This window comes from Pituophis catenifer, unplaced genomic scaffold (assembly GCF_029215685.1).
Source record: "Pituophis catenifer annectens isolate HBS135680 unplaced genomic scaffold, rPitCat1.0.hap2 SCAF_2, whole genome shotgun sequence".
NCBI classification, from domain to species: Eukaryota; Metazoa; Chordata; class Lepidosauria; order Squamata; family Colubridae; genus Pituophis; species Pituophis catenifer.
Window position 1 is genome coordinate 99,058,685 of NW_027256882.1, and position 22,429 is coordinate 99,081,113.

The 22,429-nt window shown below is 34.3% G+C and overlaps 1 protein-coding gene across 1 annotated transcript in view; it reads left to right on the forward strand.

Annotated features, from left to right (window-relative positions):
* The first annotated feature begins 1,996 nt into the window (after positions 1-1,996).
* Positions 1,997-22,429, forward strand: part of MAPK9 (mitogen-activated protein kinase 9) — a 28,394-nt gene continuing 7,961 nt past the window's right edge. Inside the window, exons 1-10 of the mRNA XM_070937261.1 lie at positions 1,997-2,026; positions 7,542-7,712; positions 9,695-9,824; positions 11,234-11,292; positions 13,198-13,336; positions 14,529-14,694; positions 16,367-16,438; positions 20,963-21,145; positions 21,726-21,850; positions 22,341-22,404. Coding sequence (XP_070793362.1) covers positions 7,591-7,712; positions 9,695-9,824; positions 11,234-11,292; positions 13,198-13,336; positions 14,529-14,694; positions 16,367-16,438; positions 20,963-21,145; positions 21,726-21,850; positions 22,341-22,404 — 1,060 coding nt within the window. The 5' untranslated portion in view covers positions 1,997-2,026; positions 7,542-7,590. The remainder of the gene's footprint in view (positions 2,027-7,541; positions 7,713-9,694; positions 9,825-11,233; positions 11,293-13,197; positions 13,337-14,528; positions 14,695-16,366; positions 16,439-20,962; positions 21,146-21,725; positions 21,851-22,340; positions 22,405-22,429) is intronic.

Consider the following 22,429-nt stretch of genomic DNA (forward strand, 5'->3'; position numbering starts at 1 on the left):
ATCAGAGACCTGAAGCATCCTTATCTTCTATGATCTTATACAAATGGCCATTACTTGCTACTTATAAAGTGTATTATAGTTTTTTTTCTGCACTTAGTCACTGAAATCAGCAAAAAAAAAACCTTGCAAATCATGGTCACATGACCATGGGACATTGCAACCAGTTGTAAATGCGAACAAGTTGTCTAGTGCCTGAAATGTGACTACGTGTTTCTGTGGTAGCGTAACTTCAAGGATATATCATAAGTAGATTTTAAATTCTTATAACTTTGAAGTCATTAAATGACTAGTCATAAGTTGAGAACTATTTGTTATATGAACATTAAAAAATTAAGCCTTAGATCTATAACTAAATTCAGCTTCTAGTAATGTTAACAGCATTAATTTTAATAGAAAATAAGACTAAAATACTGATGTAATTACTAATATAAGAACATAGACTGCTAATATCAAGGTTAATATTCTCTGCATTAGAGGAAGGCAATTGTTAATAATGTGGCCTTGCATTTTTGTTGTTATTGTTCCTAAAAGGGACAACACATAACATTATATTCACTGAAAAATGTATAGTTATGAAAAAGTTGGTTGTATGTTTGTTGATATAAGAAAAGTGCATGATAATTAGCTTCAGTTACGTAATGTGAATGCAATTTCAAAGTTGGTTGTTGAATGCAATAAGACGGATGAATGATGGAAGTAAAGTATGTGATGAAATGGAATAAAATGCATAATACATAGTTCAACATTGAGTAAGGAGATACGTTTGCTGGAGATATGAATGTGTGTACACTTTTGTATGTGAAAAATTTGCAGTACATTCACTCCTCGTTTAGCAACCACCTTGGTTAGAGACCATTCATAATAAATGGTAGTAAAAAATAAATAATTTTCCAACTAATGCAGATTAAGAGCAAATTTTATGCACCTTACAACAAAAGCCTTCAATGTGAAGCTGATTAAGGTCTAGTCAGTTTCTGGCAGCAGCATCAGAAAACTAAGGTGTCTAATCAACTAATTAAGGCACAGAGCTGAACTTCTTAAGTGATAGCACTTTTAAAGGAAGTGCTGTGTGAGCGGGAACGAGCTCTATGCATGTGTTCATCATTCTCACATTCTTTTACTTCTTATACATTATAAATTGAAGGATTTCAGTCTTTTAAATAGGCTTTAATATGTTTTGCTATTTGGGAAAGGTTTTCCCATAAAACAGAAAGTTGTTTTTACTAGGTAAACTTCTATATCAACATATAAATATTTTTATTATATTTCATAAAATACATAAAATAAACTTCTGTCTTTTGTTTTCACAATAGATTTGTGACAGTAGCTATTTGATGCATTTGCAGTGGAACAGTACTTTACTTTTGATTTAGTCATTATTTGATTAACACATGACCGCTGTAGTTTGGTGTTAGTCACTATTAGAAGATTTTGCTTTGACGTTTCCTAGACTATTTAACAAAAATAGTATGAATTCATACTATTATTATGTCCTGTAATACAAGACATGGTTCTTACTTTACTGTTGAATTGCCAAAAATACTAAAATGTACTATTTCATATAATTTTTAGAGTGAGAAAAAATGGAATCATAAACTTTCTGATGTTGATACAAATATAGCAATGCATAAAATTCGAATTCATGTCAGTGATATTCAAAAACTAGTTGTCCATATTCAATCGTACTAGAAAAGTCTACAGCTTATACAGGAAGCTGGTTGATGGAAAACAGGAAGGAATAGGGAAGGAATATAAACAGAGTATCTTGGCATCTGTTCATTGCATAGAAAACAGTACACACGATATGTTCTTGATATTGACAGATGGAGCATGTTGAGAGTTGGGAGAAAAGCATATTTAAATATAGCTGTTTGTTCGCACATTTATTCCCTTGTTTTCAATTTTCTTCTTGGTTCTTTCAGAGCTGCCTGTTTCAGCTTTGGATGCTTGGAAATTACAGTCCTGAATTCTTGAAGCTTGATCATCACAATTCCAGGCCTAATTTTCAAAATAGCCAAAAAAAGTGGTAAGAATATGCCCTGTTAATACACACTTTCAAAGAGCAGGCAGAATTCACATAATTAACTACTTTTAGGTTCTAAAACATCCTGTCTACCAAAAAATTAGAACTGGTTCATACATGCTGAAGTATAATACGTGGATGTATATATGATAAGTTACATATTCATGTCAGTAAACTGTTTCAAAGGAAAGGTGTGATTCTATCAAGATAAGAAAAGTAATTTTTACCTTGAAGGAATATTTCTTAGCATCTTAAAATTTCTCTATGGTTTTTCTTCTGTCACTGCAAAGCTACAAGAGGCATCTGTGAAATGCATAGAAATCTTTTTATCCTGCGCTGGTAACTGCTAAAAGGAAAGTATTTCTTTGCAGTTTACCTACTCTTGGCATATTCAAAAGCAGGAGCCTGTAGCACTCACCCAATCCAGAAAAGGCTTCTGTGCAGTTGTTTGTAGAAGTCTTTATTGAATTTTCAAGTGCTAGAGAATACTGAGGAGGACTGCTTTTCTCTGCTCTTAAAAATGAAGGGTATATGTTGTTTATCAAGGGGGTGTTTTTCTTGAAACTTGAAACCTGAAGCAAAGCATCCTTTTGTAGATATGCACGATTATAGTAACTAGTCTGTTGTTTCAAACTAGCCATTAGTTTGAAAACAATAATTTTTAAAGTGTTGAGTTCCCTTACCATTGCTTGAGTCCATGCAATATCTCTCTTGCTTTCTGCATATCTGTAAGAATATTCCCCTCTTAAAATATTAGTTGACTGTCTTACCAAGCATTTCATTGCTATTAAGACTTTTAAATACACACGCTTGCTGGTACCATAGAAAATACAACCATTTAAACTTTATATGTTTTATGAAATAAAGCTTTCTATTTTTATATTAGTATTTATAAAAATTTCTTTGTGTTATATAAGATTTTTTTTGACAATATTTTGCTTTATGGAGCTGCTTAAATTGATAGCTGGAGGAAAGTAGTACCACAACACAGAACAGAAAGTTGCTTAGTTCAGTGCTCCAATCAGCATGAAGATAGACTGCTTTTGCCTGAATACCTAATTTCAAAGAATTGTCTTCTGCCCATGTGCATAGAAGATCATTGAAGGCATGCAAAACAGTTGTTTCAATACAATGGTTGCTGCTTTTGCAAAGTTATATCAAAGGAGCTCTTCTTTTCCTCACCTGGCATACTGTCTTTACTACAGAACAAAAAAAATTGTTCTAGCAACATATTTAAAAAATATTCCTTGTGATTCAGTGGCTTTCTATGGAAAGTTGATTCAGAATTTGAGTTTAGATCAGGAGTGGGCAGCCTATAATAACTCCTCTAGTGATGGAATGAGAGTATAATGCTATAAATCATTGATGTTTCTAAAATTTTCTTTACTAGTGCATGGGATTTCTGCACTTATGGATCATAAAGGTAGTCCTTAATTTACGACCACTATTGAGCCCAAAATTTCTGTTGCTTCTGTTGTTTGAGACAGTTGTTAAGTGAGTTTTATCCCATTAAAACCTTTTTTGACACCGTTGTTAAGCGAATCATTGCAGTTGTTAAGTTAGTAACAACTAACAGTAGTAACTAACAGTTAGTAACAGTTGTTAAGTGAATCTGGCTTCCCCATTGACTTTGCTTATCAGAAGGTTGCAAAAGGTGATCATAGGACACCAGGACACTGCAACTGTCATAAATATGAGATAACTGCCAACTCTGTGAATTTTGAACATGTGACCACGGAGAGACTGCAGCAGTCATGAGTGTGAAAAGTCACACAGGTGTCCTAAGTCACTTTTTTTCAGTGTCATTGTAACTTTGGTCACTAAACAAACTGTTATAAATCGAAGACTCTCTGTATAGCCCTTGTACAAGTACTTGCATTATAACTTTCAGTTATAACATTGTACAATCAAAATTTGGTGTCAGAATAGTCAAATTTTTGGCTTTGGGGGCTTTTCCAAACTCAAAAAAATAGAAATTGTGGCGTTATAATATTCTTTAATTGGCCAAATTATAGTAATATAAAATGTTATTGTTTCTGTATTGTTGATTTTTTTTGTTTTTTGAGTTGTATATTGTTTAGAGTTGAAAAACCAAATCTGCATAAAAAGATTCCCAATAAATAAAGCAATAGAACCCTGAAAAGATTACTGAAAAAATAAATGCATCCCACCTCAATGATATCTCCACACCATTGGATAACTTTATATGGTTCCTCTGTAAGGTTGGGGGATTGAATTCAGTGGGGGGTTGCCCCCGGTTCGCACCGGTTCTGTAAAACTGGGGGGAGGCCCTGCCCACTGACCCTGACATCATGAAAACGCTTCTGTGCTTGTGCAGAAGAGTGCACAAGCGAGCGAGCGTGTACGGCCCCGTTGCGAACCGGTAGTAAAGGTAAGTAGAACCCATCCTTGATTGAATTGTATATGTAATTTAAATGTTGTCCATCCTGATCTAGACAATACAAATATTGTCAACAGAGTAGAGACACAGAAGACTCTTCCTGCTCATTTAATATATCTGAACCTTATTTATTTATGAAGGAAAAACTTCCTTTATATCCAGTTGTGTCCATCCATCAAGTTTACAGACATTGCTGGCAGATCAGTTTTCTCAATCCTCTCTCTTGCATTCTGTGGAATAAATCTGAGATGTGCAGGAGAACAAGGGGAACTCCTTATGTCCATACAGTGGACATAATATGTAGATTCTTTGCATGCAGTTTTTCATGTAAATATATTCATCAATTGAGAGAAAAACAGAATGTTGTATCCAGAGATCGACAACACCTTTGTGGAACAGTGTGCTGGCAAGGCATTAATTAATATTTTTAAATACTAGCAGTTCTATTTACCCTAATACAATGCTTTGACAGTTTGGATCTGAGTTTTAGTATAAACTTTAAATTCTGTTAATTATTGCTACATATTGTTTATAAAGCACAGAAAAGGAAAGGTTAGGTTAATGAGCTATTGCTGTTTAGAGAATTGCTTTTACTTATTTTTTTGCTAATATTTACTGTAATTCAAGACAAATATGGTTTCTGACCAAAGCAATAACTTCACAAGTTTTATTTAGGAGCCATAGCAAGAGGATACCTAGCAATATCAGAAATCTGGATGGTCCTAACAGCAACGAAGTGTAGATTTATTTTCAGTTAATTTATCATACATTTCTTTTTGTGATAAAGTACTGTTAAATTATCCTGATAAAAATTCTTCATAATATTGGATTTCTGCCCTAAATTGGCTTCCTAGAGTATAGGGGAATGTTAACCATTAGAAAATATTAAAATTTTCTAATACAATATTCTGCCAAGAAAAAAAAAACCTAAGCGTGTAAGGTATATTATATAGTCAGATCTGAAATTAGAAGTTTGCAGACATACGTCTCTCTGACACTCTCTCTCATACACACATGTTAATCATATCAGAAGCATTTATTTATTATAATAATTAGCATTGTATGATAGATTTGTTATGATATCAAATAGCCAGAATGCCTTTAGGGGCACATTAAAGTTATGCATAATAGGTTATTTGCTACATAATGGAAAACAAGTAGTTACAATGATGCTAAAATTTCATTTAAGTACTGTGTTACATTGATCAACCTTTTAGATCGGGGGTGTCAAACTCGCATCATCATGGTATTGTTACGTGACATGTCACGACTTCCCCCCCTTCGCTAAACTGGGCATGGACGTGGCCAGCGCTTGATGCATCTGGCCCACGGGACGTGAGTTTGGCACCCCTGACCTATAGCAATCAAATTGCTACTTTGAAGATAATTTTATTTGTATGCTTACAAGCAATAATACTGGGTTCCTAGCAAAGCTTTGATACTTTGCTGAGCAGCTATGAACAAAAGCAGAACCAGGGCTTATATATTATTGGCCTGCTACATTACAAGGCAAACAAAGGCAACAGCAATACAAAGAAAAGGGAAAACATGATGGAACCTGTGAGATGTGGGCAGTGAATAGAAATAATTTGGTTTACTGGGCCACAGGTTCCTGAGGAGTCTTATCTCTGTCACCACTTGGGCAGTACAGCTTGTTGTGAATGTTTTCTTCAAGGGCACTTTAAGCAATTCATATGTGGGAGAGGCATCTTATAGGGTGACATGTAGAGTACTGTATGAGGAAAGGTGATACCTATTACCCATTAAAGATTGATTCATCGTACCTATAAAAATTTTACTTGGAAATTTTAAAATCTCCAAGTAAATCTGGAGCACATTATGAAAAGTTAACATTTGGAAGCAGCAGGCCCAGATAATATCCCTGGGCATGTTCTTAGGGAATGTGCAGATGAGTTGGCTTGTGTTCTTACAGATATTTTCAATCTTTCATTGCAGCAGGCAGTGGCCCCATCGTGTTTTAAGACTACCATTATTTTGCTAGTGCCAAAAAAGTCTACAATTACGGATCTTAATGTCCAGTTGCACTTACATCCATCCATCATTATGAAATATTTTGAGAGGTTGATAAAGGACATTTTTGCATCCAGCCTCCCTACAGCATTTGACTCTCTTCAACCTCGTCTTAAACGTAGGAAAAAAATAAAGAGATCATTGTCGATTTCAGAAAAGGCAAGCAAAGCCACACACCTGTGTATTAATGATTCACCTATTGAGATAGTTAGCAGCATCAAGTTTCTGGGTGTGCAGCTAATGAGTAGGCTAGCTTGGTCGCTCAACAGTGAGACATTTTCTGTGTCACATGAGAAAAATACATCTTCCTTTCCCTGTCCTTACCACTTTCTATAGAGGGACAATTGAGAGCATCCTGCCTTATGGCATTACTGTCTCGTTTGGAAGCATTATTGCTTCGGACAAGAAGGCAGTGCAGAAAATGGTGAGGTTGGCAGAAAAGATAATTGGTAGTTCACTCCTTTCTATCCAGGACATAGCATATAAGCGATGCTTAAGCAGGGTCCACAGGATTGTCTGGCACACTACACATCCTCTTCATGACCTGTTTTCCTTGTTACCTTCTGGGAGGAGGCTTCATGGTATCCGAAACAGAACATTTAGATTTAGTCACAGTAGATTTAGTTCCATATAGTATCAATCTTGTGAACTCTCAAGTTTCCTGTCTGTGGAGATTCTCAGTTTTCCAGGTCATGGTTGTCCCAAAGGTGCTTTTTCAAGAGGCAACAGGACTTTCTGTTTTTCTTTGAAGATGTTTCGCTTCTCATCCAAGAAGTTTCTTCAGCTCTCAGCTGAAGCGAAACGTCTTCAAAGAAAAACCAGAAAGTCCAGTTGCCTCTTGAAAAACACCTTTGGAATCTCAATTTTCTTCCTTCCACTATGTATTCAAAATGGACAGTGAGATGTGTGTGTGTGTGTTACATGTGTATATCTGTGTTATGAATGTGTATGGGTAAAGGTATACTTTCTTTTGAGAGGAGGCAACCGAATTTCATTTTTGATGTGTGCCACAGTAAAAAGTGACAATAAAGGTTATCTTATCTATCTTAAAAGACGTTTCACATTTCAAAAATTCTTTTCACACAGATCCTGAAAACTGCCAAATTCTGAGACAAAGACTACATGACACTACAACATGAGCGAGAATAAATGTGACACACAGTTTTACAGTGTTCAAGTTGCAGATTCAACATTCACTGTACTAAAACGCTACCAGCAATTGAAACCTATTGGCTCTGGGGCTCAAGGCATTGTTTGGTAAGTAGGCAAACAAATAGCAGCACCTATCTTTTCTTGGTTAATCCCAAAGAAATTTAGTGGGGTTATTTGTAACAGTAGGCTAAATTATTCAAAAAATAACCTGGCAGTTGACAATGGCAAAACAGTTAGATATTGCTAACAAGCAAGCTGCTACAGTGTGTTGGTCAAGTCTCAGGAAACAAGCTTGACTTGAGAGTCTTCATCTTTTATTTGCAAACACTAATATAAACAACTGCTAAAGTACAGTCCACCTCTAGGAATAGTAAAATAGTAAAGTGTTAAAATTACCAAAATTTTAAATATTTCATATATAAGAGAATTGTTAGATAGTTTGTGGCTGGGTCTTCCCAGTGCCAACCCCCCGCCCCCCAATCATGACAGTCATTCAGCCTAAAGGGATATGGGAAAAATACGACTGAAAATATGAGCTGGTTGCCAAGCACCAAAAATATGATTATGCAACTGTGAGCTGTGTGAAACTGTTGGTACTTTGAAACTTTGAAAACAGGCTATAATAGCTCTAGAGAGATCAGTTGTAACTTTGAGCAATTGTTAAGCAACTGGTCATTAAGCAAGGACTATATTTTAATTACTTGGCCGAAAAACAGCATCTAACTCTTGGCATTCACTTTAAGGAACAGCCAGATGAATTACATAGTGGCCAAAATTGTGGAAACCTTTTGGGAAAAATGTATTTTTGAGATTTGATGGCTAATAACACCAATTTTTTGGGGGAGTTTCAAGATAATCATATTCCACTGCTGGAATGGCCTGGGAATAGCCCAAACCTTAATCCAATTGAAGCCAACAATATGGAGCCGTCTAAAGAAACTTGTTAGTCAGAAGCGACCCAGCAATAAAACCCAGTTAATAGAAGCAATCATTCAATCTTGGTTTCACATTATAACAGCTGCAGAACTAAAAGACTTGATTCACTCCATGGGACAACGTTGTAAGGCCGTAATTCACGCTAAAGGTTACCCAACCATTAACTGACGTGATAATTTTTTTATATCTCGTTTTTTCTATGATGATAATTTTTATATATCTCATTTTTTCTACGTGTTTCACTTTTCTTCTTTATACTGTAATTGTTATTTTAATAACAAACCCTTCATAAAAGTTATTGCATTACATTCTTGATTAAATTATCTTTCCATTGATAAATAATTTTATGGTACTACTCCAAAAAAAAAAGTGCTGTTATTAGCTAGTCTTAGAAAATACACTTTTCCCAAAAGGTTTCCACAATTTTGGCTACTACTTTATATAGCTCTGAAGGAACAGGTGTTTGAGCAAATTAAAGATGGTAACAAAATAAGTAGATGAATTTAGATTGAGGAACAGATGAGGGAAGGTAGCTAGGATTGAGGCACTATAACATCCTTGGCAATTGCACAATTCGTAATTTACAATTGTATGTTTATGCCAGTGCTGTTATCCATGGGTGCAAAAATTCATGGACCAATGAATAGCTCTTCAAAATCTGACATATATTACCGCCATTTTAATGTTATTATTGAAGAGTTGCTATAGGTATGTGGTTTTTCTGGGGCTGGGAATCCAGGTTCCCATCTCATCTGGGACTGTTTAACCCTTTGCCAGAAAGTTCTTGGTATACTTCTAAAATTCACAGGGGTAGTCATTGGAGGGAATCCTTGCTTCATTCTGGAGCTCTACACAATCATTGTACAGTAACTGCACTGATGCTTGTTTGTCTCCCTATCCCTGTAGAATTTCCTTTGCACACTGGATGCGAATCTTATTTTTCCTCAGTCCGATATCCATTCACTCAGCTTAGCAGTACAGTATGCTGCTCATGATCCTGGTTGTTGGGAAAGCAGGAGTTTTACGTGCCCTGCTCAGAACAGGTTGCTGGCTGGCAAATGTTAGTTGGCTCAAGTTGTCATTGCTTTCAGCGTACACTAGTCTTGTTTTCAAAGAACCTGAGCTGTAATGTTTCTGCTTCAATGTTTCAGTGCTGCATTTGATACTGTTCTTGGAATAAATGTTGCTGTAAAGAAACTGAGTCGTCCTTTCCAGAATCAAACCCATGCAAAGAGAGCTTACAGAGAACTAGTGCTGCTAAAGTGTGTAAATCACAAAAATGTGAGTAAATTTAATATAGCATATTTTGAAAATATGTATTTTATATTGAAATCAAATGACTACCCAAAATGTTATGTATGTATGTATGTATGTATGTATGTATGTATGTATGTATGTATAGGGAGGAAGAGGGGGGAATCTGGAAATGTGAGAAATACTTAACAATAGTGTCAATAAAAACATATTCGTATGTTTTTATTGAGGAATTTTCAACCATTTCTTGCATTAGGCTTATTTAATATAATTATTGATATGATGTATTAGCACAGCAGCTTGAATTAGATTGTTGCTAATTTCATTTATTTTAATATTTTAATAGCAGATAGCTTACTGTATCTTTGTAAAGATTGCTTATACTGAGGTGTGAAGTTATACAAATAAGCTTTTATATGTGGCTAATAAAATAAAACACTTGAGCCAGTCATTCTCTCTCAACTCTAGAAAATAAACAATGGCAAACCACTTCTGAAATCTTGCCTGAAAAACTGCAGGGATTGTCTATGCAGTTGCTAGGACTTAACTCTGACATGAAAACACACACACACACACACACACACACACACACGGGACAGAAAAGTTTAATGATGAATATTATTAGTAGATTTGAGTGTCATAGAATAGCTGAAAACATTTACATTACAGTTTTGGAGTAAATATATCTGTCAGTTGTCATTACAGTCTAAGATAATATGTAGTAAATCTTAATAATTTGCATTAAAACTTTTCACCAATGTTAATGAATTATGATAACTATAGGAATTGCTTTCTATAAGGTGTCAAATGTGTAGAATTTATTGTTCTGAAAATAATTTTATTTACATTAGCTTTTGTTTCATTTTGTAATAATTCTACTCTGAAAGCTGTTTGAAAGGGTTCTTTTCTTTGATATATACTTCAACCGTAAAATTTCAGATATAATTATGTGCTCAGCGCAGCCATACAAAACTATATATAAGAAATTGAGATAATATTGTTGAAACACAGAAGATCTATTATTATATTAGAAGAAACTAAAAAAGATTTTTCATTAAAATCTATTTATCATATATATTAATTTTGCCAAACATTGCTGAAAGTGGAATGATGGTTCATTGGCTTGCATCATAAGTTTGCAACCAATATTTCTATAATTTCTTAAAATGGTCTAGACAATAACATCTTGATTGCTCTTTATGGTTTTGTCACCTTTCTTCAAACTAATATAGACTTGATTATACTGCATTACTGCATTTTACTACAGTATTTTAGAATCTTTATAGTGTACTGTATATTCTTTGATCTTAGCACTCCCAGAATGCTTCATATTAACAATTACTGAATGATCTGATTATTATATCATCATATAATAATTGTGCAATTTTGTGGTTGTGCTAATTTTGTTTATTTCCATCTGACTTCTGCTTTTACAGATAATTAGTCTATTAAATGTATTTACACCACAGAAGTCATTAGAAGAATTTCAAGATGTGTAAGTTTTTATTTATTTATTGAGGTGTTTTTATAAATATACATTTTGACCAACAGTAAGCTAAACATATAATTCTTCCTAATGTATCCTTAATGATCTTTCAGTAAATATGAGAAATATATGTATATATCTGTTTCTCTCCCTCCCTCCCTCTGTCTCTCTCTCTCTCATTTGTTCATTTTTAATCTTTACTAAACAAACCTAATTGTTAAAGATACAAATAGTTTTTGAATTAGAACCATTCATTTAGTGATCATTTGAAGCTGCAATGAAAAAATTTCCTTTAACACAAACTGGGCAAATGAAATACTTTAGGCTTTCCATATATACCAGATTTCTTCACTGTCTATATAAAGTTCAGCTAAGAATAGTAGTAAGACAAGTTATTTTCCCATTAAAGTGCATATTGGAAATGATTTTTGGGATACAATAACCTGTTTGGTATATAGTTCACATTCTTGTTTTAACTATATTCTACCTTGTTGTGGACAACATGCCGTTTTAAAAAAATCTATCATCTATCTATCTATCTATCTATCTATCTATCTATCTATCTATCTATCTATCTATCATCTACCTACCTACCTACTTAATCTTCTGTAGTTGTAATCCAAAGAACTCTCAGTTATTAATCAAAAATAACCCCCCCCCAAAAAAATACAAAGAATAACAGAAACTAACAATAATGAATTTATCTGTAACAGCAGACCACCTCTCCGATAATTCTCTCAACATTCTATAGAGAAGACTTGTCCTATTTGAGAAATGCTAATGCATTAGGTGTCGCTCCAGTCTTTGGTGGGAGACTAGTCCACAGAATAGGAGAAATTACTGGAAAATACTTTTTGGGTCCCCACTTTCCTTACCTCAGAAAAATTGATTGAGCTTTTGAGATATGATAATGATTATGATAATCCTTGATTAAAATGATTTCTGCATAAACATGCAAGTGGTCCTCGCTTAATGACAACCCTGTACAGCAGGGGTGTCAAACTCAAGGCCCGCGGGCTAGATCTGGCCCATGGGATGTTTAAATCTGGCCTGCGGGGCCGCCCTGGAAACGGCGAAGGACTGGCTTGTGGTGCCTCTGCCAACGAAAATAGAGCTCAGGAGGGCTGTGCGCGGCCCTCCCACACGCAGCCCTCCTGAGCTCTATTTTCGCTGGTAGAGCACTTGGGCCACCACAGGTGCCCCCGACACGAGTGACAGCAAGCTGGCCACACCTACCCTGGCCACATCCACCTGGCCCCCCCAAAGTCAAACACAACCCTGATGCGGTCTTCAATGAAATTGAGTTTGACACCCCTGCTATAGAGCAACTATTCAAAGTTACTATGCTGCTGAAAAAGTAACTGTACAATCAGTCATCATACTTATGATCATCACAAGGTTCCTGTGGTCATATGATCAAGATTCACGCACTTCACAGTCAGCAGGGACTTACGAAGTCAAAGTGTTTTCCAGTCATGTTTTTGCAATTTGTGTGCTTCACAGCCAGTTTCTAATAAGGAAAGACAATGGAGAAGTCAACTGTAAAATTGCAAGTTGTGGTCATGTGTTTTCTCGCTTAATAACTGGGAAATGATGGGAAATGGGAAATGATGTCAGAAATCCATCATGGTCATGTAATTAGTGACCACATAATTTAGTGATTGAGTTGCTGGCTCCAATGTGCTGAGCACATTGTAAGCCGCCCTGAGTCTTCGGAGAAGGGCGGCATATAAATCAAATTAAAAAAAAAAAAAGTGTTAATTAAGCAAGGACTATCTGTACTATAGTTTTAAGCCTGTGTTATCTCACTTATTGTACTGAAATTATTTTATATTGAAGAAAATACACTGATGGCTTGAACTGTGTATGCATGAAATAGAATATATGTTAATTACTTTTTAAAAAATATTTCAGGTATTTGGTTATGGAATTGATGGATGCTAATTTATGCCAAGTTATTCATATGGAGCTGGATCATGAAAGAATGTCCTATCTTTTATACCAGATGTTGTGTGGGATCAAACATCTTCATTCAGCTGGTATCATCCACAGAGTAGGTAGTGCTGTTATAATCACACTATTAATGTGACTTTTGATGACTATTGACTTTTATTTTACATTGTTGTGTCTATATCTTCTATAAATCTTTCTCTAGTTCATTTTTCTACCTGTTGAAAAAATAAAAGTGTATACGATGACATTAGTTTTTATGGATTACTTAGATGCACTGTTGCTAAGAATCTTACCTGCTATGTATTTTATCAAAATACATAGGTAAGGTTTTTTAGAGCTATACTGTTGCTTTGATGCTTGCCTGTGGATTTTGACATTAGGGTGAAGGTATTCACCCCAGGTATTTTGCACAATTTATTTATTCTGTTCCAATGCAAACAAAAGTGACTCTCAACAGTTTATAGGAATAATATTAAAATATATAATGAGAATCAAGTTATTTGCTTCTTGAGGAGAGTCTGTACTGTTTCCTCCTTCTTCATGGCAAGCAGCACCACCTTGTGTCCTAAGGATCCATTAATTGTCACATATAATCCAGCCTTTTATTATGTCCCTGGGGTGGAAATATTTGAAATGTAAACATAATATTGATTTGCTATAACCCCTCTCTATATTTTTTTACCTTAAGTTATTGTTTTTTCTTTTACAGAAAAGGGGAATCCATTAAGTAGAAAAAGATAGTGGTGCCTTTTTATTGTAGTGGTGTATGAGCCATCTCTCTGAAGGCATCCAATTCTTAAAATGAAATTTAGGAGAGTGTCTTCCTCCCCATCCCCCCAAAAAATTAGCCTCTACCAATACTGCACGTTCTTAACTATTACCTGTCATTTTATTCAGAATTAGTTAATAATTTAAGACTGTATAGCCCACCTTGATGTTCCATTTTTTTTTACATTAATTTTTTAAATTATGTGAGTGAGTTCCTCAATGTAGGCTACACTGTCAGTATTATTACACCAATAAACACCAGATAAAATTACAAAGAACTGTAAGTGCTTTTCCAACTGTCGAAAATATGCCACTGCTAAGGCAAAGTTTCAGTTACAAATAACTTTTTGAATAGAGGTAACTCAGAACAGGGTTCATTGGAATCAGCTGGAAAGCATCCGTGACACCTGTCAGCATCTGTTCAATGTGATTAATTGATCAATAGGTTTTGCCTAATAATGTGCTGACTTTTAAGGATTATGCTACTTTTTCAGCATTTAACTGGATTCATTTTTTGTCCATAGGATTTAAAACCCAGCAATATAGTAGTAAAATCAGATTGTACTCTCAAAATCCTTGACTTTGGACTTGCAAGAACAGCATGTACTAATTTCATGATGACCCCATATGTAGTAACACGATATTATAGAGCACCAGAAGTTATTCTTGGCATGGGATACAAAGAGAATGGTAAGTTACAGAATAGAAGTGACATGTTTGGAGTACTTGATCAGTGGTTAGATTTTTCTACTTTTTCACTGTCTTACCACAAGCTTACTGGTTTCAGACTGTAACTTAGTTTTCTTGCCCTGTGAGGTAAATTACCTGAGTCAGTTTGGCTAGGCTTGTTCAGAGAAGGAGTCTTTATTTTGAAGATGAAGATGGCATAATATAATATCAAGTGATATAACTAACTCAGCCATCGATACTAAATAGCCCCTTGGAATGAAGGGGATCTCATGCTTTGGCTAGTGTAGGAAGTAGCTTTAGTTACAGGAGAAAATGTTTTGGTGAGTAGAAGTTCCACACTTAACCCAGCTGCTCACTTATGCAACTTTAGTTCTCAGCACTATCTAGGAAGTACCTGCTGATTGCTTACAGTAAAAGTGGGACTTCTGTCCTTGATTACTGTATACATGATAGTTGACAGAAACTTTTCTGCAATATCTTCATGAGTACAGAATGAAAGCTAATGATAAAATTGATTTCCTGAATTGCTACATGGCAATTAGAATTTTAATGATAAAATGTGACACCTGCAAATAAGCCAAGTGTTTTTTAATTTTCACAATTGACTTATCCACATGTAGTGCATCTTTCACATTATTTTGGTTGAAAATACAGCTTATCCATGATTGGTTGGCTTTATCGGTAGATTTATATAGGATATATAGGTACTTTAAAAAAGTATTACCATGTATATTTACAGAAAACCCAAACTCAATACTTTGGGTATATTTTGGCATTTAAAATTCTTGGCTGATTCTTGAATATATGCAGTACATTTGCCAATGACTCCTTCACAGTGCAATTATTTTATGAAAATATATGTATAGATTTTTTAAAAATGTTTAATTTTTATCCCCATTACACTTAACATTTAATAGTGGATATCTGGTCTGTTGGGTGCATAATGGCCGAAATGGTCCTCCATAAGGTCCTGTTTCCTGGAAGAGATTGTATCCTTTGCAGCTCTTTCAGGGAGTTCAGATTATTCAAAATAAGCTTGACATGTATGTGTGTGCGTGCGTGTGTGTGTGCGTGCATGTATATGTATATGTGTAAAGCAAATTTCTTGTATGCCCAATATATATACATACATACATACATACATACATACATACATACATACATACATATATATATATATATATATATATATATATATATATATATATATATATTTTCCTGAGGTTTTCGCGGGTGTTTGTATGTAGGTCTTTGGTTATTCTAGAAGCACGAAGCCGAGAACACCAGCCTGAAGATGACGAATGAGACTTCGTCGAAATGTTGCCAAGACACCTCCAATTTTACGTGGGAGAAAACCCGAATAACCAAAGACCTACATATATATATATATGTATGTATGTATGTATGTATGCATGCATGTATGTATGTATGTATATGTATATGTATATGTATATGTATATGTATATGTATATGGGTATGCATAAGATTTACTTTTAATGGTGTTCTGGTTTTTTAAATTTGTAATTAGATCATTATTCCTGTCCATATTGTTCCAAAACATGTTAGCTGTTTTACTTTATGCATTGTTATGTTTTAAATGTAAAAATGTTTTTTCGTTTTCTGCTTTAGTTCATAACACTTCATAATTTTATCATTTCACTTTTACTTTCAGTTGATATCTGGTCAGTTGGTTGCATCATGGGAGAATTGGTGAAAGGTTGTGTGATATTCCAAGGCACTGATCGTATCCTTCCCTAATAATCTTTGGATCCTAATTCATATTTAGCAACAAGTTATTTGATTAATGGGTGTAAAAGATGCTAATCCCATAGCATCTGTTCAGTGGAACAGTTCTTTCTTGTATGAACCAAATTTGTGAAATTTGTTGTTTTAACAAAACAGCTAAACTTTTATTCTTATATTAATTGCATTAATTATAGTTTTTGAACATTAATTGTCCATTACAGGAATTTTATATTTTTACAGTTTTAATAATGCAACACATTTATTTAAACTGAAAATTCTGCAAACTGTTGCTCAAAATTTAAACTGATTGCTTTTTTCATTTTTCTGCACAATGGAAATGGACTCAACTATGGTTTTGTCTTGTCACTTCTTATCCTGCTACATACCTAAAGAAGGCATGAAGGTTAGAAAAGTATAATTACAAATGCTTAATTTTAGGTATTTTAATGGTTGATTATGTGTTAACCTATTAACACAATAAAAGAGAGGAATCTTGATTTTCATTTTTTTTTATTTCTATCCTGTGTATTCTTTTATTCTCTAAAGCCTTATGACCAACCTAACACAATTCTTCATGAATGCTGTGTCTCCTGTGGATTTTATGTTAATGCTGATTTTCATATTTGCTGTCTTCATATATGTGTCTTTCATGCTTATTAAAACTTTTTGCAATAAAAATATCTTGGTTATGGGAATCTTGCAACATATTACCCATGTTGTTACTTTTTATTTCTGAAGTTGTATTGGATCGAACATAAATTGCAGAAATAATTGTAGTTTCTTCAGAAATGTTATTTCTGTTTATGATTGAGCAGGAACAGATGAAAAAGCAGTAGTCTTCACAAGACTGGATAATATTTTAGGGTGGAGGCTGTAAGTTAGACTTCTTGATCTAGAACAGGCCTGTCAAATTGGTGGCCTGTGAGCCGGATGCGTCACATGCAGGCCACACCCACTCCAGCTCCGCAAAGACAAAAAACGATACATCATGTGATGCAATCGAGTTTGACACCTGTAATCTAGAGGATCATATATAGAGGATGTGGTGAAGTCATTAAAAGAGGTGTGACTGATTTTTTTTTTATATATTTGGCTGTGTGTGTGTGGGAAAGCATATTGCTACAATTCTCACCTTCTAAATTCAGAAGAGTGCCCCCAAATTTGTGCCCTTTCCCCGTCCTATAATTTAGCAGAATCTGCAATTTAACCTTTAACTGTGCTATTAATTCTCTAATCTGATGTTCTTCAGAAGTATAAAAACTTGAATTCCTAGAGATCAAGGCATGAGATTAGTCACATCAGTGGATGGAATAAAAAAGCTCAGAGATTATCTTGATAACTTCATATCTCCAGCATGAAAGGCACAGATTTTTAATTATTAGCATTACTTTTGAAATATGCAACAATTTCCTTCCATATTTATGTTAAAAATTCTTATCTTTATAATGTGAGCCTGCTATATTGTGTTTATCCCCCGCCCCTTTATATGGCGTGCTCTTCTTCAATATACTTTCTAAGTACTTTTTCCCTGTTCGATTCTCTGGTTGATGTAATGATTTCCTTACCTATCTTATTGATTCCTTGCAGGATCTGATATAATTATGTGGTGAGTATCTGTGTTCATACTGATCATTGTACAGAGTTTGTTTTATACTCTTGGGTAGAGTAAGAAGAAAAGTAAGACAAAGAAATGAAGAATTATTGTATTAATATTTTAAATAAGTTTATACACACACATACACATTTTTTGCTCCACTGATTGAATCCTTTAATAAAAATATTTACCAATACAGAGGAAAAACTGTTTCTATTTGCATAATTTAGGGTCTGATTGTTTTGATATGTTATAGTACTAAGTTTTGTTTATAAAATTTATATAGCCACCTATCTCCCTCCCATGACCATGTTGACCATGTTTCAAAGAAGGAACTTTCGTTTTGAGTCTTCTGTGTAATACGTTAATTCAGCTGACAATCAGCTGCAAATTGTCACATGGTTAGGGTACCTAGAAGCAGATAGGATGTACAGTAGATAAAATATATTAACTACCAGGAGGCAATTTGTAATTGGTTTCATTCTTACTGGGAATCTTCAGTTGTATGTAGCCATATCTTACTCTATAGGTAGTATATTAAAACCTACAGAGAAGGTGGATTATATATGCCATTCTGACAGAATCTATATTTTTGTTGGTCTGTCTAGCTCTCTAGCTTTCTAACTAATTTAAATAGCTACCCATCTCTTTCTGAAATACTGCTGATCAATAGGAGCTGGATAGTTTTTAAAGCTAATGCTTTGTATATAGTCATCTAAAGTGCAATGAGTTATGAGTTCTGATCCCAGTAAAGGGTTTGAATCCCATAAAATAAGATCTGCCTGCTTATATCTGATAGTTCCCAGTAAGGATGAAACAGGTCACCTACTGCCTCCTGGTGGTCAGTGTGACTGAACATACCCCCCAGGACATAAAATATGAAAATAGATAAATTTTAGAAAGAAATTGGAAGTCATGGAAGCATGACATCTATCTCTCTATCCCTCTGCTTAAGGGAAGATGAATAGAATAGAATAGAATAGAATAGAATAGAATAGAATAGAATAGAATAGAATAGAATAGAACAGAACAGAACAGAACAGAACAGAACAGAACAGAATTCTTTATTGGCCAAGTATGATTGGACACACAAGAGATGTGTCTTGGTGCATACGCTGTCAGTGTACATAAAAGAAAAGATACATTCGTCAAGAATCATAAGGTACAACACTTAATTATAGTCATAGGGAACAAATAAGCAATCAAATCATATTAGAAAACAGTCAGTATAAATCTTAAGGATACCAGCAACAAGGTTACAGTCATACGTGGGAGGAGATGGATGAGAGGAACGATGAAAAGATTAATAGTAATGCAGACTTAGTAATTAGTTTGACTATGTTGAGGGAATTATTTGTTTAGGAGAGTGATGGTGTTTGGAAAAAAACTGTTCTTGTGTCTAGTTGTTCTGGTGTGCAGTGCTCTATGGCGTTGTTTTGAGGGTAGGAGTTGAAACAGTTTATGTCCAGGATGCGAGGGGTCTGTACATATGAAGGAACCAAATATGCCATTCTGATAGTATATTAAATAAAATATCAGAACAATTAGCAGCATTAGTAAAGCTAGTTGTACAGATGCACTGAAATGCTCGTTGCCAAACATCCAGAACATATGACCATAGGATCATTGCAATGGTAATAAATGTGAGGACCAATTGTTAACTTTTGCCACTTTTTTCAGTGCTCTCATAACTTTGAACAGTTGCTAAATGAATGGTTGTTAAGTGAGGACTACCTGTACATTTCTCTTTCTTCTGGAAAATACATATCTCAATATGTTTTCTCCAAAATAGTGATATTAAACTGCGCATGAAAGCCATTGTGCTCTCCTTGTCAGTTGGGCTATGTTGTTTAATGAAGAGGCTCTATTTAATGAAGAGTCGGCAAACCTTTAGGGTAGAGGGATAGATTTGGAATTTTGGAACAGACTGTGGATACTCACACAAAACAACTTTCATGGTAGGCAAGGGCAGCAATAGCAGTAGCACTTAGAATCTTAGACTTATATACCGCTTTACAGTGCATTACAGCCCTCTCTAAGCGGTTTACAGAGTCAGCATATTGCCCCCAACAGTTTGGGTCCTCATTTTACCTACCTTGGAAGGATGGAAGGCTGAGTCAACCTTGAGCCTGGTGAGATTTGAACTGCCAAATTCCAGGCAGTTGGCAATCAGCAGAAGTAGCCTGCAGTCCTGAAATATCCATCCATTTACTTTTAGAAAGTATAAAAAGGTAAAAAAAAAAAAAAAAAAGCCTTGTATCGCCGGTAATCCTGTTATGTGTTATATTTAATTTTGTTTCAATTAAAATCATTTTTAAGAGTAGAACAGTAAGAGTGTTGGGAGCCAAAGAAAGTGTCTGCAGATGCATAAGTGCACATGGTTAGAACAGGCTTTATGCTCCAACCACTTCACAGGACTCCTGAAAGATTTTGTTATTGTGAATTAGAGATTATTCACATAAGGATTTAACAGAACTAATTTCAGCACACTCATTATAAATACTTAGCCCCCTTATTCAGTCATCCAAAGCAGTAGGCTGTATTCTGTGAATAAATGCAGTTGTTGACAGAGAGTGCAAAAAAATCTGATTTGCTTTAACTATTTGATTTTCAGGTGTTTTTAAAAATATTCAAGGTATCATGAAATACTATTGATGAGCATGAGTTCAGAGTGAAACAGAAACTAAAAACAAATCTAGTTCATATACCCTATGAATTTTAGCAGCATTATCCACAGTCAGTTTTGTGAACCTTGTTCATCCAAATTAATGGTTCTTGAGATTTTGTTTTGTTATCACAATTTCTGTAAGAACCTGTTTTGTGAAATAATGATGTTGTTTAAAATAGCACCTAATTTTCCCAAAGTTCCACATATTTACAATATAAAGTTGGAAAAAAATGTTATTTTCCTAAATGAAATTTTTGCAGATATTGATCAATGGAATAAAGTTATTGAACAATTAGGCACACCATCAGCAGATTTCATGAAAAAACTACAACCGACTGTACGGAATTATGTAGAAAACAGGCCAAAATATCCAGGTATCAAATTTGAAGAACTCTTCCCAGATTGGATATTTCCATCAGAGTCTGATCGTGACAAACTAAAAAGTAAGTTTATGTATATTTGTTTCAGTAAAGATGTAGGATTTTTGTTCTATTTTGCTACATTTTTATAGAAATGTGTATTTGTCAGGTTACAAGCCAGAATCTACCATGCTAACTTGATTTTATAATGGAAATTGTTGATTTATTATTTCATTTTTTCAACTGAATCGGTCTGAAGTTCCAGTGAAGTAATTTAATCTATGAAAATTCAGGTATCATGCTCCAAGATCAAACTTTGAATTTTTTTAGCATTTTGAATGATAGTTTAATTGTTGAACATTACTTATTCTAATTGATACATATACTTAATAATGTAAGAGGTATCTGTTTTTAATTGTCTGATTATATTTACAAGTAGTGCTCATATCAGTTTCATCATCTGATGTTGTGAATATCCCAAGTTCCTATATTTTTTTATTACCTATATTAATAAACAAAGAGTAAATGAACTTTAACAGTGAAATGCCTTTAACATGATAGATAGATAGATAGATAGATAGATAGATAGATAGATAGATAGATAGAATTTTATCTTTATGTATCAAAATTTTAATTGTAAGATTTTTCTTTTACTGTTTTCTAGCGAGTCAAGCTAGAGATTTACTATCAAAAATGCTAGTAGTAGATCCAGACAAACGAATTTCAGTAGATGAAGCTTTGCGACATCCATATATCACAGTTTGGTATGACCCAGCTGAAGCGGAAGCAGTAAGTGTACCTTAAGGTCTTTTTATTTTTATGTATATCACACTCAGTAACAAATATTGCCTTCTTCTTCATGAATTTAATATTTTACTACAATTTACATAACATGTAAGGAAGAGATAAATCATCTGAGGATAGCATTAATGCTAAGAATTTAAAATTCACTAAAAGATTTTAATATTGGAAAGACCAATAGGAATAGATGACTCTTACATTTCACCTTGATGAGTCATTTGATAAGGGTTGTTCATACAGGGCATTTATAGATAATCTTCAGTTCTCTGTAAAAAAATATTAATTCTAACACTTGAATTTGACTTGAAAACTTAATAGATTCCAGTTCAGATGCAACATATAGGCATATCATCATAATCACTACCACCACCTAAGGAGTGCACCAAAATACTGTTCCCAGCTCCATAAGCATTTTTAACTGTAAGATTTGCAGTTGTATTTATCAAAAGATAAAGTAGCATTCTTTCTTTGTTTATAGCCACCTCCCCAAATCTATGATGCACAATTGGAAGAAAGAGAACATGCCATTGAAGAATGGAAAGGTAAGTAAAACTTGCAATATATTAA